Source organism: Mycteria americana, chromosome 15 (genome assembly GCF_035582795.1).
Source record: "Mycteria americana isolate JAX WOST 10 ecotype Jacksonville Zoo and Gardens chromosome 15, USCA_MyAme_1.0, whole genome shotgun sequence".
NCBI classification, from domain to species: Eukaryota; Metazoa; Chordata; class Aves; order Ciconiiformes; family Ciconiidae; genus Mycteria; species Mycteria americana.
Window position 1 is genome coordinate 7,250,611 of NC_134379.1, and position 23,972 is coordinate 7,274,582.

General features: G+C 42.1%; 2 protein-coding genes across 4 annotated transcripts; one reads left to right on the plus strand and one right to left on the minus strand.

Moving 5' to 3' along the window:
• Positions 1-592: 592 nt before the first annotated feature.
• Positions 593-17,733, minus strand: VKORC1L1 (vitamin K epoxide reductase complex subunit 1 like 1). 3 transcript variants are annotated; one of them, XM_075518336.1, is made up of 5 exons: positions 17,490-17,733; positions 16,732-16,771; positions 5,421-5,530; positions 4,853-4,960; positions 593-4,717 (listed from the first exon to the last, which is right to left on the minus strand). In XM_075518336.1, exons 1-5 carry the CDS (start codon positions 17,681-17,683, stop codon positions 4,480-4,482), a joined length of 690 nt encoding a protein of 229 aa, XP_075374451.1. In that variant the 5' UTR covers positions 17,684-17,733; the 3' UTR covers positions 593-4,479. The 3 variants fall into 3 exon arrangements, with proteins under 3 accessions (XP_075374451.1, XP_075374452.1, XP_075374454.1); XM_075518337.1 differs by lacking the exon at positions 4,853-4,960 and having other exon boundaries at positions 17,490-17,732; XM_075518339.1 differs by lacking the exons at positions 4,853-4,960; positions 16,732-16,771 and having other exon boundaries at positions 17,490-17,729.
• A 3,483-nt stretch (positions 17,734-21,216) lies between these two features.
• CHCHD2 (coiled-coil-helix-coiled-coil-helix domain containing 2) lies at positions 21,217-23,739 on the plus strand. Its single transcript, XM_075518467.1, has 4 exons — positions 21,217-21,369; positions 21,884-22,130; positions 22,728-22,890; positions 23,420-23,739. The coding sequence occupies exons 1-4, from the start codon at positions 21,320-21,322 to the stop codon at positions 23,428-23,430; spliced, it is 471 nt and encodes a 156-aa protein (XP_075374582.1). The 5' UTR covers positions 21,217-21,319; the 3' UTR covers positions 23,431-23,739.
• Positions 23,740-23,972: the final 233 nt, after the last annotated feature.

A 23,972-nucleotide genomic window follows, 5' to 3' on the forward strand; every position in this document is an offset into this window, starting at 1 on the left:
ACGTATGGCAAGCACACATTTCAGAGTCTTAGTTCCTGCTTGTTCTTAACAGCTCAGTGCAATTGTAAACCCAAGCCGCCTATCCAACCCCTCCCCAAAAGCTCCCTCCCTCCCCCCCAAATCCAGGAAAACATACAGCAGTTTCCAGATACTTTGTGATCTTGTCGGTGTGGAGTTAGAGCAGACCTACAGAACCAAGGAACGCAGGAAGTGATAAAAGTAACATTCCTAGCAGGTTTTTTTTGCATGTTGCTTAAAGACCTGTAAACAGTTAAAGCCTTAAGTCCACGCTGCTCAACCTTTACACACCCATGTGCACACAACATTCAGCAAGACACAATGAAGCTGCAGAAATTCTATAAACTGGTATCTCTGGGGACACAAGTGCTTTAACCCTTCTACTGCTAACACACAATGTCTTTGAAAAAAAAAAATCACAACTTAGTACGTTTCTAGAAACAGAATTACAGTACTGACTTTAAAAACAGTTTCTAAGGCTCAGACTGAGTCCAAAAAGGCCTCTGATTGGGTTCATTCAAGCTCTTATGTTTGGACTGCATGAATGCAGCATAAGAATGATTGCAGCAAGACGTCCACAGGTAATTTCTACATTTATTTTTTTTATACCAAAAAGTTATGTGCAACAAATAGAATTCATACATATTTACATTGTTTTACCTGTTAGCAAAATTGTATCCTAGACCTCCAATAGAGAATCTCTCAACCTATATTGATAAAAGGAACATCTGCTCAATGACTCCATTTAAATGGGTGTTTAATTTGGAGTTTAAAGCACTAGTAATAAATAGTTGATGGAACATACTATACAGAACAAACACCTAATATTTAGGCCATGCTTAATACAGTTTTATGGTAACAGAATACTTCATCTTTTCTGGACCAGTTTTGTCTAGATCACGTTTAAACAACATTGGCAGAACCAAAGCTATTCGATCTCTCTTTGACTTCAGCCCATATAAATTAGGAGCATCAAGTGCTGCCTGAAGCACCTCATCAATCTTTTTGAACGACCGAGAGACTCTGTACGGCAGAAGACAAATGCGTACTACAGTATGCAGAAATCTCCTCATAAGAGAGATTTGTTGTCACTTTAGGTATCAAAGGTGGTAGGGAATGTTTCATTGGCCTTAGCGCTGCAAACACTTTACAGTAAGAAACTTCCAAGAACATTCATTTCCTATACGAGACTTGAATGCTTCGTTGGCCTTAAGAGTAGCAAGTACCTTACAGTAAGAGGATTTCAGGAATGTTTAATTCCTAAGCAGGTTTTGGGATGAGGTTCTTTTGCTTTTCCAATCCGCCCCTCCCTGCAGAACTTCTGAAAGCCAAGGAGGGGGAGGAAGAGCGCAAATTCAGAACCGCTGTTTGCATATTATGAATTTTTTTCCCCTCCGTTCTCATGAGTGTTGAAACCACAACCAGAATCTGTGTAATGATACTGCCGCCCTCTCCCTCTGCCAGACCAGGTATTATTTACTAGCTTTTACCCATACTCTTGTAACCTCAAGATTTCTCAGGATTTGCCTTCGGATTTGGAAGGGTCAAATTAATATCAACCACATATTTGCCACAACGTTTGTTTTGGCTGGGGGCAGGCAGGGAGGGCAGTTGCATGAAACGCTCATCTGATTTCCATCACATTACTAAATTGTAACCTGAGCCATTTTACTGGAAGAAATATGCTGTTTCTATCATTGGGAGCAATGAGGAAAGAGTCAAAGACCTGGAAGCAAAAAGGTCCAAATTTCTACTGCTAATACTATTTTGCCCTTTATCCAGGCCAACCGCATTTCTGAAGCACAAGAGAGAAAGTAGAAGAGTTAGGGCCATTTCTAGCAAATCACTTCCAGTAAAAAGTAACTGCAAGAAAAGCACACAAGACACGAGAGTTCACAATTAAGGATCAGATTTGCAAGTTCGTGCACAAAGTGTAGCTGCAAATTCTTCCAGAGACCAAACTCAATTTCCATTTGATCCCTATGTGCACACAAACAAGGACTGCAGACACGACTGCTGAAAATCTGGCCCTAAACAATTTTACTAAACAAACTGAATTAACAGACTATGCCCACACAGACAAGCACAAGACACAGTGAAGTTAGTCAACACCTACACTTTCAGCTGATGGGGCCTTTTTCCTTTTTTTCGGTGTGCACTGCACCCAGAAACTGGACCAAGTAATCGTTGATTATACTTGTCTCCATTGCTGCTTGTTCTGAGATATTAGCGCTGCGACTAACCATTTCAGGCAGCACGTGTTCACCTCCTCCTTGGATGAAAAAGATGCATTCCTGTGATCTACACTAAGGCATCAAAATAAATCTATACAACAAATCTAAACAGTGATATTGCCTCAAGGCTTGTAAGAGAACAAAGTAAAGCCTTAAGGGACCAGTTTAACATCATTTGCTCCCCTCATATCAAAGTTCAAGGCATTTGAGAGACAGAACTAAACATCAAGACAAGCTTTAACTATACTCTGGTCAATACAAAACGCATTTAATGAATTGTTGTCTAAAACTGTTAGACAAGAGGGACAAGTAATTTAGTGTTACATGCAACAGATGTTACTCATACCACAGAACTCTATACATAAAAGCAGTTTCCACCTACATCCTTGATACAAACCAGAAAATTAGTTCAGTAGTAATTTAAATACTATTTTGTGAATTCAATAAAAATTCTATTTTCTCTACAGAACACTGCATGTTTCACAGTCAAGTTTATCCTCAGCAACTTAGTGTTTATAATCCACTTAGTCATACAACATAAGTGTCTCTCTGATATTCATGTTCAAGAAAAAACTCCTAAAATTAGTTAAAGTAATTCTTTAAATAAATGGGTATGCAGTTGGAATTCTTCATATTTAGAAGCTGACAAGGGCAAAAAGCAGCACAGCACCAATTACAGAAAGTAGCTGAACCGATACATTTTGGTGTCACAGAGTAGTCTGAAACACAAAAAATTTAACTTTTCTGAATCACACCATCAACGTTCTATCGCACTGATTTAAGTTAACTGAAACAATATTGCTACCACTTCTCAGTCTAAAAACTAAAATAGATCTCTTAATACTCTTCTATCCCCAGCAAGTCTGCTGGGAATGTTGTTTGTTTGTTCATTTTTAAAGCAAGGACACTTCTGCCTGCCAAGTTGAACACAAAGTATTTGGTTTAAGATTTTAAGACCGAAGGCACTTTTAACATTCAGCCTTAGAATACTGAGTGCAGAAACAACATTTACAATTTTGTTCCTTTGTTTAAATCTGCAGTTTAATTTCTTTTTTTAATTAGTTATTAGAAAGAGCAATGATAGCACTATATCACATTTCATTTTCGGGAGCACATTCACTTACTTATCCCACTAAACAGGTTGCCCTTCCAAGGGATCTTATGTGTGTCAGGCCTAAAGTTCGTTTCCCAATATAGCACAAACCAAAGATCCTGACGAAGATCAATTAAGTAACTGCTTCTTCAGTGTGCTACTTGGTTATCCCACTCAGTGGTTTCCACTGCAAATTGCAATACTATACTGCAGCATTCATATAACATCAAACATTAGTAACACTGGCTGTCTGACCACAGTTTAAAAATGGAACAGCTCTGCATGGAAATTAAGTCCTTTCAAAGAACACTTTGATACACCAACCCCCAATCTGCAAATAATATCCCCGTGGCAGCTTTCTATTGACCACATTAAGCTATTTTCATTCTGTACAGAAATTAATGAAGTTGTGGTTTAATGAACATACTTCAGGTTTCAGCTTTAATTCCATTTTCGTTACTGGAGACAAAAAAAAAAACAAACCCAAAAAGGAACAAAATCCAACCATCATTCTTGTGAAAGCACTAGCAGTGAGTGCAGCAACATGGTGTTCTCTATAGAGGTCACTTCTTCCATCGTGTCAGGCGACTATTAGCTGAACACTCTGACAGCTCCTAGGCTAACAAAACTGATTGTACAGTGAGTTCTCCAGGGATGAAACCAGTATTTCTAATTTTATTTACAGTATAAGTCCTAGTCAAATCTAAGTCCATCAGCTAAAAAAAAAAAAGTAATACACATACTGTAAACATGGCAACATTAAATATGGTAATGCTAGTCTAGAATATTTAATGTCGTGATCACATCTTGTTATACCTGAATTTATATACAGGATATTTTATAGCAAGTGTTACCCACTTCACAAGTGGAGGGGGAAGAGAGAGAGTCTAGGTTTTACTGTGGCTAAAACTCCTTCAAAGTAAAGTTAAAGCTTGTCTTTGATTGTATCAGAGCTTTCTTTCATAACCACATTTAAATTGAAGATTAGCACAAAAAAAATTATCTAGGGCCCCTTCAAATTTATAATTAAAAATTCAGTTATGATTCTCAGGGAAAGTGTCTGATATGGAGAATAAAAAATTACTGCAAAATAAACTTAATGGAAGTTGGGTCTTCAGACTGTCAGTCAAAAGTTCAAACAGGCGTTATTCCTGTTTGGGTTGGAGTTGCCGTTTCCAGGCCTCGTTCAAATAAACTAGTCGTTTGTAGTTGATGATAAAGAGAATGAAGTTCAGCAAATATGTGATGACGCAGACAATGCAAAATTCCTTCAGCACGAAGTACAGAATGTATGCCAAGTACAATGACCCTACTACAGACACTATGGAGGATGTCATGAGGATTAGAGCTGCTACTGCACTTGCTGTCATACCTGCAACAAGAGAGAGAAAGTTACTAGTGCTGCTCTCATTCCCCCCTTCGACACAAAGCAAAAAGCCTAAGCACTCTAATTCAAACTGAAGGCTACTCAGCAAGTTTGTATTACATAAAAGTCTGTTTAAAGTACCATGAGTTCAAGATGGCTGACAAATCACTATTTGGAGGGGAGCTTCTAGGTTCTGTAGGACAGTCCTTTGGTAAGAAGTATGTGTAGTATTTACCATCTTCCGTATTCCTGAGTTACGGGAAAGTTACAGGTTGGTCAAGTTATGCCTATCAATATTAATAGCTTTATAGCAGACCATATAGATACGAAGAAATATGTATACATTACATTTCATGCACTTTTTTGCCTGCTATCTCTATTACTCCTGCAAAACTTGTAAATTCCATTTTTATTTCCTCTCTTTTCTATCATGCAATCCAATGCTAAATATATTAAGTGAAAATACCAGTGCAGCAACTGTTTTGACACTTATATTAATAGCGTAGCAGGAAAAAAATGCAATTGCTCTTGTTATCAGTTGCGTTTTTAAGCCCTTTGGACAGATGTATCGTTAGACTGGTGCTAAAAAAAAAGATAAGTCACATGCATTTAGCTGTTCTCTTGCAGACTGCGCAACGTATAAAGCACTCCTCTTTCATCATCACAGACCTGTTATGTACTTTAGGCTCTAAACCGAATTAATACTTACCAAGTAGCATTTGTAGTATATAAAACACGAGTCCAAAAACACTGTTTGACTGATTTATTGCACTGTCCTTTCCAAAGATGGAACCCAACAGACCGAATCCTCGACCCCATCTGTAAAACAGTGAAACTAATTAACTTGTATTTGGGCACCTATTGCTTTACATCAGTATTTTCAGTTCATCCCTGTTGGGGGGAAAAAAAAAAAAGTAGATACATATATTCTGGCATGACCACTGCAGTCCTATATGAAGTTCCGGGTTATCTTGAAAAACCAAGCAGCTTGCAACAGGGGTTGCACTAGGTACAATTTTATCCCACACATTGCCGATTAAAAGTTATTTGACACACCAGAAACTGCCACGTTCACACAGCTGCAACTTCACCAAATACCATGTCTGCTTCCTAAGGTTGTAGTTTAAAGCTCTTTTGTCAAATAAACACCTCCTTCCTCCAACGATAGCTTTAGCAGTTCTCTCCACCAAGTAAGCTGGACACATGCTCACTACACAGCTGAGGGAAAACGGTACAACTTGGTAACTAGTCATTACCAGCTCTGCCAGCACTTACCTCCCTGGCATCAGAGCAAGCAAATCAGAACATGTTTGCACTTCAGCTGCTCCTGATCAGTCTAACACCTTAGGAGGAACCCAAATCTGTCAAGCAGACAAGCTGGGGATAGTGCCATAACAAGATTCACAGACCTCATTTGTTAGAGCCCTCGCACAGTGCAACATTTTGAACTAGCATCTTAACCACAAAGTGACTTTCAACTTCTTAGTGATAAGGTAGAAAGCGGTACAAGCCCTACAAAACTGCTGCTGCAATAAGGGGGATAAAAGATTAAATTTGCAAATGTATTTGTGCTAGAAACCATTAATTTGATGCCCTAAGGCAGATCACGCCATTATTTGTAAAAGCAAAGTAAGGACTGTATTTATTAGTGCCACTTGAAAATATGAAGAGAAGTTAATGCTACTTCAACATGCAACTTAATTCACTTACAAGAGAACGTTAGGATATCTGCCAGCGTGTCTTTGGAGCATCAAGTCAAGCACTACATAAATGTAAGGCTAGGTTCACATTATCAGGTTAACTGTCATGTAACTGTGTAAAAAAAGCACAACTCCTCACTGCTGTTGCAGCAGAAAACGCTAGCATGCTACATTTATGCCAGCAGAAGTGCAGTTTCCAAATAGGTTGTTGTACTAGAGGCAATGGTTCTACTACACCAAGGCACAGTATAGGTTTGCTCTCTGCATGCTATAGGAACATTGCTGATATACTTCACCGTATATCTGAGACCAGTGAAAGACCAGGGGGCTACCACCACATTACAAGCAGTTTCATCACATGAGAAAGGTACCACAATAAGTACAATTTAATACCATCTCCAAAATACTTCATGATCTCACAGCCATTTGTGCAATATTTTCAAAACATATTCAAATTAATCATTTTAATTCAAACTTAGTAACTGTCTGCAACTATTATAGCCAGGTCTTGTGCTCTTCTTCCCAAGAAACCGAGCAGAGAATTAGGTACCAATTCCTAGAAAGCATGTTTACTGCATAAACAGTAAAAAAACCAAACATACTTTCAACTAGTTAGGTCTCAAATCTTGTAAAATGACTGAAGTGAAACTTATGTGCAAATATAAACCTTCAAGCCAGCACAGAAGAGACCGACACTTGTTTTACCACGGGAACAATGCCTCGCACACCAGAGCTGCAAAGCGTTAGAAGACACAAAGTCAACTGCTTGGGAAGCAGTGCAATACTGCCTGGCTCCTTGCGGTTATCCCAGCGCAAGTTTGGGGCTATGCAAACTGCGAGGGACAAGACTGGTTACATATCCTCCCTGCAGCATCTGAAGGCCAACAGTCCCAATTAACGTATGGTATAGTTTGTGGGCAAAGTAGTATCAAGGATGGATGGCAAAGATCCAGAAAAACAGCTGTAGAGATGCGAGGGCAGCACTTCACAGCTAAGGGAGCCACACTTCCAAGAGAGAGGGATTTTAAAAAAGACCAAATGCCATGCAACAATACATAAGCAAACATTATAAAGAAATACTGCAAGTTCCAAAGAATCTCAGCTACGACGAGACCTTCCTCCCACAGACTGAACATTATCTGGATTTTAAGTGAGAACTGTTTTATTTTTTAGCCTTACTTTGGTAAGATGGTCACAGCACGTGTAATGATTGTTTCATGTTGTCCAGCTACCAAATGCAGTATCAAAGAGCCAGACAAATATATTAAAGGTATCATCATTTTGCATTTAATAGTCTATTTTTATTTTTCTGTATTACCACATGTATAGATGCTTCAGCTTACTATCCACAGGTGCAATTTATTGTTCTAGTCTCCAAGTGAGAATTCTTTGTAGGGTGACATTAAACTCTATTTGAACACACTCAGGCTTTCCTTACCAAAAGACTAACCAGCATAACTCAAAGCATGCCTAAGTCTGTGGTTCAGCATTAGCCTAGCTCAAAGTAACTGCAGGATGCTGGATTCCTACCCTCTCCCTGCCCTAGCTGTATGCTCTCACTTCTTCTGATGCTCATGAGATCTTGTCATGTTTGAGAGCAAACTCAGGCTTAGAACATCAGAAACTTTAGACTACAGAATCTTCCCCTACAGTTATTCTACAAGTGAATAAAGTGTTGCTGATGGAAAGATAACAAGTTCAAGCCCTTCCTGACAGTCAGTGTCCCCAAGTGATCTGTTCATAGCTGCAAGAAGGTCAGAGCATGGTGAAAGCTTTTTCCACAGGCAATAGTTCATTAAGTATCTTGTTGGCCTTGTAGCAGCTTTAAGGACATCAAGTATTAAATTTCAGTCCGTGGAGTACAGCTCTAATCTCGCATCTTGTTCCACACACTTCAAGACAGCTAAGAAGCCTGTGGTTTAAGATGAAACACTTTTTCCAGCCTTATAAGGTTTGAGGTGTGAGGAAGTTTTCTGCATCAATCTGAAAAGTAAGATATTTAGACTTTGTGTATTTCTATTTCCATCTAATTTCTCTACTGAAGAAGCTAAGTAATCTCCTAATTCTACCAAGGAGGTCCCAAAAGCCACTAAAATGCACAATGAACCAAGCACTTTTGCAAGCAATTGGAGGAAGACGACAATTGAGTATTATCTTCCTTCTCACGCCAAAATCACACCTGAGTTATGATAACTTTGAAAGTCTAAAAACATATGGCAAACAAATAGCAAGAAGAAAGATTGCAGTCCTAACAATAAACTCCAAGAAAAAAAAAAAAATCAGTAAAAAGGACTATAAACTGCTCAGAAGTTCTTACAGAACTTGCCTTTCTTATAAAGAACATAATTTACAAGAACTATTGTTAACTCGGATCCATTTTGTGGATACAGAATGCTAAGTAAAATGAACTGCACTAATTAAAGAGTTGCTTGCACAGCAAAATAAAACATAGTCCAACATCACCAACTTTTTCCTGGTACTGTCTTGTGGCTCCCCATCCCTGAAGGAGTCAAGTGTTCCATTGTGAAAATCATGCTGAAGTCACCCTGCGTGATTCAGAGCACTATGACAAACACATGTGGCAAGTCTACTTTTGCCACACCCAAATTTCACTCCTATAAAAAAAAAAAAACAAAGAAAAGCAATCTGAACTAACTTCAAGAAAGTTTTAAAATAAATCTTTACAACATCTTCTTGTATGTTTCAAGTAACTCAAATCCCCTCTCTCTGTTCAAAATGACAGCCTGCTTCACTTCTCATTTGCAGGTACAACTTGGAATGTTCTTTAAAAAAGTTTTTAGAATAGTGATTCAAGAAATCCAAGACAAAGTGTTTAGAACTGTTCATGTAGTTTCCCAACACCTAAAATTGAATACTACAGTGACTTTTAGTCCAATGTGCATTTCCTTTTATCAAAAGGAGGTCTTGAAAATTATTATCCACCCTCTAAACAGCATCCCTTTTGGTTTGTGATATTTAACAAAGCTCAGAAGTGTTGCATTTTTGCATTTTTAGAAGTTTAAAGTAGTATTTGCATGCACCTGACACTTCTTAACAGGAAGATAAGAACAACTGAGGTCATTTTGATCCACAAGTGACATATCTCCAACAAAATCTTATACTGTTAAATCATTACTTCTTTTGCACAATTATGAACATCCTCTACATTCTGGAACAGCGTATTATGGGAGTACACTTTAACTCTAAACATTTTACCGTAATTTAGCAGAGACAATACCACCAGCAGAAAGGCAACCAAGAGAACCTCATGCAGTACACTAGCATCTCAGTCACTTTAAAGGACAAGTAAACAACCTCCATGTTTAACAAGTTAAAAGCTGTAAGTTATCAGTAATAGCTCAAAAAGCAAAAGAATTCCAAGCCTGCCAAACACAACAAGTCAAAACAAACAAACAAAAAGTATATATTTAGCCAGGAGTCAGATTATCATCTCATCCACTCTCTGTAAGAAATGCTATACTGCTTTTTCTAGCCAAGCACTCCAATTCTGACAGTCACCTGCAGGAGATGTTTTTAAGGACTTTTACACAGACATCATTCTCCAAGATGCTCTCCTTGACCTCAATCATCATTAAGTTAAGAATCAGCTTAAGAAACTTCTGAACTGGGGTGTCACCTGCATCAACATGCTCAGTAGCCTACCTCGAAGCCTTCCTGAATGTACTTAGATGCTTTCTGAACACATACTTTTGACCTCCACAACATCCCCCGGTAATGAATTCCAGAATCATATCACCTCATTTTCACTTGGCAATCCTTAGTTCTCATGTCAAGAAAAGAACTAACTGCTGTATATTCATTTTAACATGAAAATAACCATACTAGATCAGGTCAAGTCCAGCTAGCTTCAGTACCATGTCCCTGACATCAGCGAGTAGCAGATGCCTCGAACAAAGCACACATATCATACTTCCCAGTTCACATTCTCATCTCCTAAATGTCTAGTTGAAAATGCTATCAAATCCATCAGGAGACCAGATTATTAAATGGCATGTATGATTCAAAATCTGAGAACACTCTGCATTTATGCAGCAGCAGGTTTTCCAACACATTTATCTCCCTCAATTTTTAGGTTTCCTGCAATGAAAAGGGCAGACAACAGTAATAAAATAAGACTGTATTTTCAGAGAACTGTAAGTAAAGAGCTCAAGTTCTGTTTTCTGAGTAGTAGCTTACCTACAGCCCCTCATTTCAGGATTATTTTTCATCCCATAAGCATTATTTTGTTATCAATAGCAAGCACCATTTACCACTTTGTAACCCTGAGGAAACAATACATATTTTCTAAAAAAAGCCTACACTTGACAAGTGATACGCATATTTCCTTAAGTGTCATCTGACTTCTGAGATAAGTTATGGTACAGAATGAAAGTTCTCAGGAGAGGAGTAAAGCTGGCCTATGTTCACACATCGCCTTCAGTGAAAAGCTCATATAAAGGTCAAAGGATCTGGAGCATGTTAATACTTACCAATGTTAAAAAACTTTGGTTGCAGCTTCTTTACAGCTTCACTAGAGGGTTTTGGATTAAACCTAGTTCATGGTTACCCAGGTTGCTTAGGCCTGTCTAACAGTTTTAATAAATTAAGGAAAAGCCTTTAATTAGAAGCCACAAGAAAGAAAGGAGATTAAAAATTCCCATTTGTAGGCTTGCCAAGAGTGCTCAAAATTTGTTTCACTTAATTTCATGTTTAAATCTATTAGCAGTATTTACCATAAACAAATGAGATTTTGTTCTATATATCCTCCAGCTCTACCTCAGAAACAGTCTGCAAAAATCCCACTGTCTAGATCAGCAAAATCTCAAGCAGACAATGGTTAATTATTTTATAGCAGTCTTCACAGAAGCACTGGTTATTCAAGCTACAAGCCAACAGCATTGTATTCCTTCTACATAATCTCTTCTACTAAGCTATCATAAATGAAGTCCAAATTTGAACTACAGGCACTTTGTGAAGTTTACTTTGCATCAGGCAAAATAATTCAGCCCTGCTGCAAACCCCAGTCAAGCTAGAAATGATGTATTTATGAAAGGCAAAAATACATATGTTCGAGACCAGATCACTGTAAGGTTGAAAAAAAACTTCATGTAGCTGAGGTACTGCTGTATTTTATAAAAGATGTGCCTCAGCCACTATGTATTATATCCGTCTGAAGTACTAAGTCATCAATTTTCCATTAAAAAGATGAGACAAAAATCACTTGAACTCAGCTTCTGCTACTTTGGGAACAACTTGCTTTAGAACTAACGAAGCTGGTTTTCTACAGATGTTTCTGAAACACCTTCCTTCCCCAGCACACAGAATAACCAGATCCCTCCCAGCTCACACCTTCCAGCCTCTGTACCCTGCCTCCCCAATCAAGTCCATTATCTCTCAGCTCTGTCTTTGTCCTGTTTGCACATGTGCCGCCTGGCTGGCTGGCTGACAGAATGGGACAGATAACCTTCGCTCATATGGCAGGTTTTTTTCTCTTCAGCAGAGGTATTACTTTGAGTTCCTCTCCCCTCCCCTTTGGCACTGAATCTGTTTCTACAAAACTTTAGTAACTTGTATCCTTTGTTAAATTTTGCCATAAAAAAATGAAAAATTATAAAATAAATCATTAATACACAACACACAAAGGCAAAAATCTTCTCAGAAACCAGGCTAAAAGAGCAGGATAAGAGAACCTTTCTTGGCCTGAAGTTGTTTGCGCTTTTTTGGCTCAGTGTCCTTAGCTGTAAAACCTGTATCACGCTCATCTAGCTACAGCTGCAGCACTCCAAATCCTGCTGAAGCAAAGTGCTTGACACTAGATGGATTCTGTCTACACTGATTTCCCCCTGCCCAATCAACAAACTAGAGATCTTCAAACCTTCCTCAGACAGCAAAACCAATGAATCCCTGCTACAGAATAACTGAAAAAGCACCATTACACCTGCTAGCTAACAATTTGCAGACCTCAGGAATAAACAACAACCAATTTTAAATCACAGGATAGATTTTTATCTCTGTCTCAGGAAACCACATTTTTATGTAAACTATTTCGGTAGCCTAAGAACCACAAATACGATTCCTATTGAATGACCACCAGCTGCTCTACATACTGCCCTTCAGCAGTTTAATCAAACTTCTATCTTTTTCTATACAGAATCGAAGATGCCTAACAAAAACAATAACTTGGCTCAGGTTAGAGAAATTACTGACTAGCGAAGACTTATAAAACTAATAAAATTTCAAAAAAGCACATGAGCATCATTTGCTGGTTCACAAGAAGGAACTAAACAAGCTTCCCCTTTTATACTACCTGCATAAAGCTACCTTTACCCTTTCTCACCGTACATCAGTCACTAACAATTGCAGCTGTCAACCCCAAACATATCTGAACACTTGCTTGCAGGTACAGCAATAAAAAAAATGCTGGGACATGAGGAACTTACCATTAATATGAAAGATAACTGCTATATAATGTTCTTAACCTGGAATCAAGCAAACTTGAAAGACATCAAGTTTACAGGAACTGCCCCACAACAGAACTTAACGGGAACCTGCAATATAAACATCAGGTTAGGGAAGAGGTCAGAGAACGTTTCTTCCATGTCCCATTTCCTTAGATAATGGGGTTGTTCTTGTCAACTTGATCTCTGTTACAGTCTGCACTCTATAAAGATGCACCAGAACAATAGTTCTGGCAAGGTGTGCTTCACTGAAAAACAGTACTGGTCAAAGTTTTAACTGCAATATCTTATAGCATAACTACACGCCCACTCTGCAGAGGAGTAAGCTCTACACCAGCATAATTATACTCACACAACATAGCATTGAAGTACTATGTCACGAGACTAAGCAATTCAAACATAACATTCACACAGGTCTAAATTCACAGTATAAATGATTTATGAAGGTGAGCAGAACAATACAATAATACTACAGTTATCACAGGCCACGCTTGGCAAATCCAGTAAAACAACTGCATGTCTGTACAGATCTGTCCACACCACACGCAAAATTTTACAGATGTACATTTTCAAGAACTACCAGATGATTATTTTGGTGCATCCACTAGAATACATAAGGCAGACATGCATATTAGACCTCTTCAGAACAGGCATTTCAGACTGGCTCAAATACAAGATGACAATCCAAGACCTTGCACATTAGGCATAAAGTTCAGAACAGGGAACCCCTAAAATATGTCATCTATCAAATGATATCCAGATGAACACAGATTCTTAAAATCCTATTTTGACTCTAGAACTTCTTCAGTGACTCAGCTAAAGACGTTAACCTAGATCAATATTGACCATTTCCAAACCTCTTCACTTGCGCAGCTGGCCAAAAGCTACAAATATTGCTAAAGATATACAATGACATGTGCCCTTTGGTCATTCATGCCCATTCATGCCAGCTATCTTAAGCCTGTATTAAAGTTGTTACAGCATTAACACATGGCAGGCTACAAAACTTCCTTCAAAAAGAGCCATCCACTAATCTGCCTGCAGAAACCTTAAATTAATCAAAACAGAAAGCAGAAACATATTAGAAGACCCAAAAGGCTCCCAGGACAAGAAAAAGAACAAAGCAAAAAGCTCTGGGTCTCTGCATTACTACTTAAATGTCACATTTTATTTCAAGCCATACCACTATCCATATCACTTGAAACTTGTCTATTAGTTTAACTCCCTTTGTGAAACTCTCGTAACAGCAAAACCAAAAATATTTTTCGGGAACTGCTATTAGCCAGTTTCATTATAAATAAAGCCATTCTTGTCACTTAATTATTCTCAATTTAAGACAGCAATTCAGTTAAAACATCTACAGCAATTGCCAAATGAAAACATTAGGTATTTCTCTAATACCTTCCCTTATTATACAGTCCTTAGCTGTTGTTGTTCTTAAACTATTTCATGAACTTTCCCCATCATAAAAGCTTGAAATATGCTGACCATTAATATTTTGAATACGGGATACTAGGAAGGTATCTTTCCAATCTTCTAGATGAGTCAGTCTACGATATAAGATTTTTCATGCTCCTCCCTCTGCATGCTGGTAATCTTTGCAACATTTCTGTTCTCACTGTTGTGCCCATACCAGATCTGGCTTAAAAGCAAGACTTGGAAACACTAACAGCTTATTAGTGAAAAAATCCTCCCCAAAGACCAGAACTTAGTTCCAAAGAAACTCAGCTCAGGGAAGAATACACTAATTTATTCTAATTATTCTATAGAGTTAAAATTAATCCCAACACCATCATGTGCTTTTCAGAGTTCAGTCCACTGCTAGAGTCAACACTTGAAATATGAAGATCATACCCTCCAAGTTCCATTAGTAAATCTAGCTTAAATAAAAAGTCACACATCTGAATGAACACTCTAGAAGCCAGTAAAAGCCACAAAGTACAAGTTTGTCACCCATTTAACTCTGTAGAGTTAACTCTGCTAATCAGCTAATACAATCTGTGATTGCCAGTGTAATAGCTTAATAAGAAAAGAAACACTTGAAAGTTAAATCTGCATTACATGTGAAAGCACTGGAACACTGTATTTGAAACTCTGCTATCTCAGTGAAATCTAAATAGTAGTTAAAAGTTCCTTTTAGAAATCAAGTTTCAGAGAAACTTTGGTGACACATGGTAGTAACAAGGAATATTCAACTGGAGAGTGGGAGAGAGAAAGACTGATGGATAGGGAGCTGTGGCAACATAGAAAATAAGATTAATTTCTTTCAATGTTATTCTTACATCAAAGTTGTAAGAAAAAAAAAAAAAGTAAAGTTGTAAAGTTGCTTGCCCTCGTCTCAGTTTTAAAGCAGTACTCCTTTTTTGTCTGTGTCCTGTACAGCATTGAAAGCACATTCTTCTCCAAATATGGTTTGACTGAACAGAACTCGCATACTCCTTTTCCACAAACTCCTTTTACCACCTGCTCTAATTATCATGAGCTATCCTGACATTTGCAATACTTCAGTCTTTAAGCATGATTCTCCTAGCAACTGCTAGTGAGATTTTAGTTGATTTTTGTCCCTAACTGTTCATATTATTATATAGAATTCCTGCAGTAAAGTATTTACAGGTCTTATCATGGCATACTCAACAGTTCAGCTGCAGCATTACTAACAAACACTATAATTACCATGCATTATTCCATAATTAGAAATATCTAAAGATATCATTGGAATTATTTTACTTCTTCAAAGCGTTTAATAAACATGTGTTAAAACTATTACTTCAAATTCCCTGTCTCAATAGCAGCCTTTGCAGTAACAAAAAAAAGCTAATGAAGGACCAATTCTATACAAGAACAGACTACTACAGAGGCTACTTAGGTGCTTAGATCCCTGTTATTCTCTTTTTACCTCTATAGCTGTGGTGAATACTAGATAACTGACGATACTCACGTGGTTTAATCTTGGTAGCCTATGCATAATTTTAATTTATAAGTTTAAGTTATCTGTCAAGCTTATTGAAGTCTTCTTCCCATTTAGATTGAAACTTCTCATTTCAGGACACTTCTCAAATAGAAACATGAACAAGCACCTTCACAAACTAAAGATTATCTGATGACAGAGAGAAAAGCAGAATTAAAGCCCTCATTCAATCACAAGAGCCTCCTTTCAGACATCTGTAGATACACATCTCTCTGTAATATAACACAATCCCACTCCTGTCACCACAGAAATGGTTTTAAGAATAAGAGTTCCCTGTATGTTTTGCCTAAACAATTTAACCAGCTTCCACCTTGACAGAGTACAGGCATGTTCTTCCCCCATTGGCTTGCTATGATAATACAGCAAGTACCTTTATAAAAACTGTGACAGCTTTTATGCAGGTTACACTGAGAGGAAAAAAAAACCACCAAACTTAAAAAATCTCAAGTACTTATTCAGCTGAAGGCACTAACATGATAACAACAAAATTCTCATTCAGAAAAAAGGAAGCATTTAATATATGCATTCACTGAAGAACCAAACCCCTCCCTGTCCCAGCTCCTTACCGGTGGATACCTTTGCATATGTCTTTATATGCCTATATATACACACACACGTATATACACACACAGAGCCGTTTTGAGATTGCTGACAAATCATCTTATTTCTTTAGTTGAAATACTTGAGCATATGCTTTTAGGAGAGTTTCTTAGCTAAATTACACCGGAAAGTATTTCCTGTAGCACGTTTATACTGGTAGCACTTATAACTATACAGCAGGTTAAGTCTTTTCATTATTGTAATTCAATCAACTAGTTACTTGACAACAAGTCAAGCTAGCAGCATATTAAAATTTATATATTGACTCTCCTAACAGAAATAAGAACCACTGACCTTTAGAAAACAACTGCTAAAGTAATTACTGACAGGAAACCTGTAAAATAAATCAAGATTTGGACTGGGCTTTTGCTGCTGAGGCATACAAATCTCTCTCAAATGAAGCACTCCCTCTGTATCATAAAGACAATCTTCTGTGCTGCCAAGGAACATTATAATGAAAAAGCAATTCAAATACTCCAATTAAAACCACCCAAAGCCAATCATCTACAATTGTACATATTTATGTTGGCCTCAACCACTAGTCACACCTACAGCATTTTTTCCTAAGGTGCATTTGCCACTAAAACGCCTGTCACTCTAGCTAATTGCCATTGATTACACCACAGAATTTGCGGGTGCCTCACCCTCCAGCCCGTAGCGATCCCAAAAGAAAGCCGTTCCCACACCAGCCCTCCAGGGAAGGGGCTGCCTAAACCGGGAGCCCCGACACCCCCCCTCCTCGGCCTGCCCGCCCTGTGGCCCCCAGCACAGGCCCAGCTGCCCAGCCCCCTCTGCGCCTCAGGCAAGCCCTCCTCGGGACGAACCCCGGCTCGCCGCCGCCGCCGGCTCCTGCCGCCCGTACGGTCGGCCAAGCCCGCCCGCCGCCGCCGCCCCCCTCAGAAAGCCGCGCTGGACCCCCAGCAGTCCCCGCCTTAGCCCCCGAGGCACCGGAGGCAGCGTTCCGGAGCCCGGCCCCACCGCTCCCCGTGCCCCCAGCCCCTTCTCCCCGCGGCGGCCTGAGGCGGCGGTGGCGGGTCCCATCCCCGCCTCACCTGGAGGTGATGGCGGCGGAGCAGCGGACCCGCTCGCTGAGGTCACACAGGGCCTGATAATGGAGGTCGCGGCCCTTCTCCCGCTCCAGATGGCAGGCGTAGAGGGAGAGCAGGATGCCGGCCGCGCAGACCGCCGAGCGGGCCACCCGCTCCCAGCGCGGCACCGACACTCGCAGCAGGACGGGCGCCGCCATCTTACCCCCTCCCTCCGCCTCAGCCCGCGACGCGCGCCCGGCGCCGACGAGCCGCGCACGCGCGCCCACACCCCATTGGCTCGCTGGGCGGGCGCGCCCGTCCCGCCCCGCCCCGCCGACCGCGCCGGACGTGGCGCTCCGCGACGACGTCACGTCAGGCCGGGGCGGGGGAGAGGGGGCGTGGCGCGGCGGTCGGTTATGGCGCCGCCTGGCGGCCGTCAGGAGGCACTGCAGGGCGCCCCGCCGCGGGCTGCCCCCGCGCCCCTCCCTGTCAGCAGGAAAATCAGACATTTTCCCCCTTTTTCCTCAGCTCTGGGCCGCGGGGCGATCCTCGGGGGCTGACGTGACCCTCCGGGCTGATGTGCCCCTCCCCTGTAGCTAAGGCGACGCTGGTCTCTTCGACAGGTACTGCAGTGAGTGTTTTTTCCATGATTTTGGAGAGAATGAGCCAAACCGCCGCAGCCTGCAGCCACACAAAGCCCGTCTGGTGCCACCGGTGCGGAGGGACATTGCTGAGGGCCTGTTACATTCCCGAAGTTTACCCTGAGACATTCTGGAGTGCATAATTCGGACAAGCGATATAAAAAGTGCATTAAAAGTTTGGTTTTTCTAGCGCACACCACAGCCCGGTGCTCCGCCTGGCTCCGGAGCAGCTGTCGGTGGATTCCCCCAAGCCTCGCTTGGCCTTCTCTTTGGAGGAATACACTTTGCACTTGAGCAACGGGATTTTGTCATCTGTTTCACAGATCTAGGATCACATTCGTATCACACCTCTAAATATAGCCGGCAGACCTGTGAGTCAATAGCGCCAGTCAGAATTAGACGGATACAACCACAGGCAATCAGGGCTGGATCTTTCTTTTGCGTGTGTCTGGTTTCTGTTAAAGTAGCATCAATACCTGTCTGGCTGTAGTTTAAGAAACCAGCTAATATCTCTGGTCTACCAACACAGAAGTCATCTAGTAGCTGAAAATAAAAAAATCTTCACTTACTGTAAACACCCACCATAACCACCATTATTGCTTTATTTTGAGGATGGCCACCGGCTACTTGTTCTCCTTCCCTTCCCCGTTTCCTTGTACGCACATTATAGTTGGGAGGAATAGCAGAGGGAAGAGCGGGTCAGTACAAAACGAAGCCCTGCGCGTTTTCCCAAGGAAGGCAGGATGACAAAACACAATGGCAGCATTCATGCCGCCAGTTATGCCATCCGTGCCTTCATTGTTCTGCAAAACAAAACGAATTCAGAGAGAGACGTGTTGCAAAATGACTTCAGCAACAAGAAGGAATCCCTCTGCCAGCAATAAAGCAAAATTGAAAACTATTAATTAAAAAGAGTTGAGAAAACCATTAATTAAGAAATGAGTTGCTCGAACTCTAGCGTATAAACTGAATTAAAAATCTCCTGCTGTTAACACTGTGCCTTCTGCTATCAGTGGGAATAAGGGGAGAGGGACAATGGGAAAAGAGTGGAGATGACCAAGATGGAAAGGGCAACCAAAAAATAACAGATGTACTAAAGCTGCAGGAAAAGAAATCACCCTATCTCATATGTTTATAGCTTGGCCCTTAAATAAGATGAGGTCTAGTCAAAGCTTTTCCTTTTTGTCAACCGTATGGACACCATGGGACGCTGGGCCCTGGAGGCATCGCCCAGGCTGGCAGCAGCGGGTGGAGGAGCGGGGCTGAGCTCTGCCCTGCCCTGCCAGGCTCTCAGCGGTCCTGCCTTACTCCGGGAGCTATCCACCGGGCCAGCCGCAGGAGGGAAAGTGCCAAATCTGAAGTGAATTACTGTCTGTCTGTAGTGCAAAACTCATAACGCTTCGCAGGCACTTCACAAAACCCCAAACCCAGAGCTGCTGAGGAAGCAGCCAAAATGGAAGGAGGCCAAGAGTAAAAGAATCAAGAGAGAAGATGCATACAGAGACGAGCTCCTGCAGTAACGCCAGCCCTCTGAACTTACATGGATGCTGCTGTTCTGAATTGTGATACATTGTTTATATTTATCTCCTAATAATTTTTACGTTAACAGCAACTGCTTTTCTGACCGAAGCTTTGCTTTTGGATTATCATCGCTGTATAAACTCGCAGCATTCACGCTTCCTTCATCAGATAATAGTTCCATCCCCTTACATACAAGATGTTGAAATGACTGGTCTTACGTAGCTACCTCCCTTACAACTGAAGAAATTGTGAACAAGCAATTTTTTGTCACGATAACAGCTTTACAATGAAGTGATAATGTTGCAGGGCGGCAATCGCATTTTGTGGATGAACGTGTATATACGTACTCTAAGGACAAGAAGCGGGGTGCTTGCTTATAATGGGAGTTGTTCGAAATTTCACTTTCTGTTGAGCCTAATTTGAGAGTTTATTAACTCATTATGTCTAATCCTGTGTATGTTAGTCATCTGGACCCTTTTCATTATTTTCAATGGGGTTTAGATCAAGGAAAAAAACAACTTGTGTGCTATATTAACTGAGTAAGTAGGTAACATTTCTGCAGAACAGTTTTACCTCTGGTATATCTGGACTTAGGCAGTAAACTCTAGGGACTATATCTGAATTATATTCCAAGTTACATGACATAAATTGTGCCTTTCTCCTTACCCTTATTAAATGATTCATTCTTTTCTAAAGCTCTGCTAAGGTTCATAACTCATAGCAGATTCCAAAAACCATTTGTGTTTTGTCTAAAGAACTCCCTCCATTTAACGAAGTAAGCGCAGTGCCGTTCACTCTCTTGTAACAGCTCTGGGTCTAGTATCATGACTACACAGTAGAAGTCCTGACTTCTGTTTATTCTCTTCCATTTGCTGTTTTTATTGTGTTCCCCTCCCTAGACTACGCAATACCAGTCTTTTCAAGCCATCTTTCACCATCTGTCTCCAAACTTCCCAGACTTTTAAACTGTTTTTTAAAAAAGCAGCCACCTTCCAAACCTTGATTCAGGTGTGCAGACCCCCAGGGACAGCTGAGACTGGGTTAGGCCCTGCGGGAGCGGCCGATGACCGTGGCCCTGTCATGATATATCCCGTGTTAGAGCTGCTATGTATAAAATTAATACATTCACTAATAATTAATGAATCAATAAATTTTAAAGACATCCCTCAAAGTATGGACAGTGTTTCAAAACACAAACCCGAAGAGCACATGCCAGCCCGTGCAGATGGTCTTGTGCGTGGGGCTGCGGGGGCAGGAGGTGCCCTCGCTTTTTGGGGTGGATGGCAGTCACCCCAGCCTTGTGGGCGAAACTCAGCAATTCTGTGAGAGGCTGAAGGGCTTTCGGAGGCTCCTTCACGGTGTCTCGCGTGCCACCTCCGGGCTTCTCCAGAGAGAGCGATCCTCGCAGGGCAGGCCCACGTTTAAACACGATTCATTTGTTTTATCTTTACAGAGGCACCCGCCGCCATCGCTCCCCCAAGCCGCCCTTTCCCGCTCCGGGGCAGCGCCTGAGGCGGGCGGAGGAGGAGGCGGGGCCGGCGCAAGCCCCGCCCCCCCTGCGCGGTGTTCCGGCAGTGACGCAGGCGCGCACGGCGGGTGTCGGGTGACCTTCAGAGGCGGCGGCTGGTGGTCGGCGTGGGACCGGGCTCTTCTCCTCTCGTCTCCTCGCCTCAGCAAACCTCTCCCGCCGCCATGCCGAGGGGCGGCCGGAGCCGCACGTCCCGCGTGGCGCCCCCCGCCAGGTGAGGGCCGCTGGGCCCCCTTCCCTCCTCTCCTTCCCCGCCCCCGTGTAGGCCGCAGGCGGCAAAGGCCTTTCCGCCATTCCGGGGTTGGGTGACGCACCGGCGTGAGGGGGGGTTGGACCGGCTGCTTTGAGCTCGGTTGTAGCGGGGTCGGTGCTTTGCGGGGATGGAAGTGGATCTCCTCAGCGCTTGCTGGGCGGCAGAGCCCGGCCATCCGGTGCCTGAGCGTTAAGGCCCTATTTAATCGGCCCTTGTAGGTTATACTCATTTCCCGCAAAGTAGTGCAGTCCTTTGGGGTGGGGGGGTGCGGCTAGTCTTTAAAACACAGCCAAAAACAAGGCCGTAAACTTTACCCTGTTGCGCATAAATCACTCACCAGAACATTGAGTTCTTGCCATCAACCTGCAGGGCGTAACAAGGAGGAGCTGCAGATGCTTATGCCCTGCAACCAGGTGGCCTCTGCCCTGTTTGAGTTTGGAGTGATGATGTGAGGTTTCTCTTTCTGTCCTTGTAGTCGGGCACCACAAATGAGAGCTGCATCACCGGCACCTGCTGCTCGGGCGCCCGTCCCAGCAGCGGCCCCGGCTTCTGCTGTGGCTGCTCCTGCACCAAAGCAGCCTGGTCTGATGGCACAGATGGCTACAACTGCTGCTGGAGTTGCCGTAGGCTCTGCTGTAGGTCATACCATAGGTCATGCGCTTACAGGAGGATTTGGTGGAGGAAGCAGCTCTGAAGCTGCGAGGCCAGATATTACTTATCAGGTAAGAGAAAGCACAACTGGACACCAACCAATGAGGCGCAGTTAACTTGAGACATCAGTTATGTATAGGCTGATGTAATTGCTGTAGGCATAAAGAGCACACAAATCGTGGCTAGGAAAGCTGGGGTAACTTCAGTGACTTGGTCTCCAAGGTAACTACCCCAATCACCACGAGTATCTTAAAAGTAGTTCAGAGGGATGCGTGAGTGATATGTGCTTGTGGTGGGGTATTAGTGGTGTTTTCTGCTGTAGTTCCCCTCTGATTCAGACAGGACTTCTGTGTTCCAGGTCTGATGACGGTAAGATCTATTGCAAGACCCTTTTGTGCTGCTCAAACATTAAGATAATGCTGTTACCTTGCCCAGATGGTATCCAGAGTTACCTAAGTGTTTGTAACTTACAAAACTGTACAGAATGTGTCATGCCACTGCTGGAAACTATTTTGTACTTCAGCCCATTATTTGTTTTCCATTTAAAAAGTAATGCAACATTTTGACTAAAATGCAGGGAAGAAACACACAGCAAGCGGTACTGGGGTGGTGTGGCTTCATAGGCTGGAGCTCTTCAAGGGCGCTTATGGAGGTATCTGCCATTTCAGGAGCCCCAGGCAGCTCAGCCTGCCTACCAGCAGCAGCAGCAGTCGCAGTTTGCTCCTTGCCAGTATGAAATGAAACAATTCCTGGAGTGTGCGCAGAACCAGACCGACCTCAAGCTGTGCGAGGGCTTCAGTGAAGTACTGAAGCAGTGCAGGTTTGCTAACGGTAAGTAGATGGTGCTACCAGGCAACTACTAAATGAGCTAATCAGTAAAATTATTGTGAGAATAATGTCCTGGTTTTCTCAATCCATCTGGTAAAGAATGGGGATTGATACAGAGCACATACACTGAAGTCAGTTAAAGCAAGCTGCTGTTCTGGTCCTGCACATGTAGCTGGAGGTGATGGGGTGGAGAGAGGATGAATTCCTGAAGGTTTTGTGTTGGTGCATGGACTGAAGCTGACAGTTTGGGAGAGTGGTGGCAGCAGGCTTGGAGAAGCAGTGTTGCAGTGCTGGCCTGTAGCAAACGCCTGTTTGGCACAGCTGACAAACCATCCTGACCTGGGAGAAAGGTGACTACCGAATGCCGGTGTCCGGGTGGCCCGCTGAGGTCTGCGGTTCAACACGTTCCAGCAAATAGATGAGGGGAGAGGGAACACCGTAACATACATCTGCCTTACAGCAAGGAAGGCCACCTGCCGTTCAGGGATTCAAAACTTACTGCGATTAACTCTGAACACTTCTTACCTTACAGGTTTAGCCTAAGCGTTCAGAACAAGGCTGCTGAAGACCATCTTAGAAGAACTGACCTATGAATGAAAAAAAGCTTCAGTAATAAAGTCTAAAGCTGTCTGATACCTTGTTAGTTCGTATATTCACACTAGTGTCCTCCTCGTGGCTTGATTCCTGCCATAGCCGCTACAGATGTGATACAACTTACAGCAGCAAATTAATTTAGCACAAAATGGAAGAACGAACAATAAAGCAGAATGAGCTAATTTGGGTTAACTGGTTTGCTGATTGTTGTGTTGAATGTAAGTGATACAGTGTACAAATAAACCTCTCTCTCTAGAAGTACCTTGCTTTAGTGGACTTTGGACTTGAGTCTGAAGGGTGAGCAGGCGAGAGCTGATTTTTGGCAGGCTTCTGTCTGCCTGCCAGCTGTGCTGCCAGCAATGGTGCCTGAAGGGCTGGAGCTACAGAGTTCAGGAACACCCGTAGCTCAGTGGTGGGCAGACATCTCCTGCTTGAGCATCTGACCCCCGCTGCTGATTAAAATACGTAGTGACAAGGAAGGCTGTGTGTTG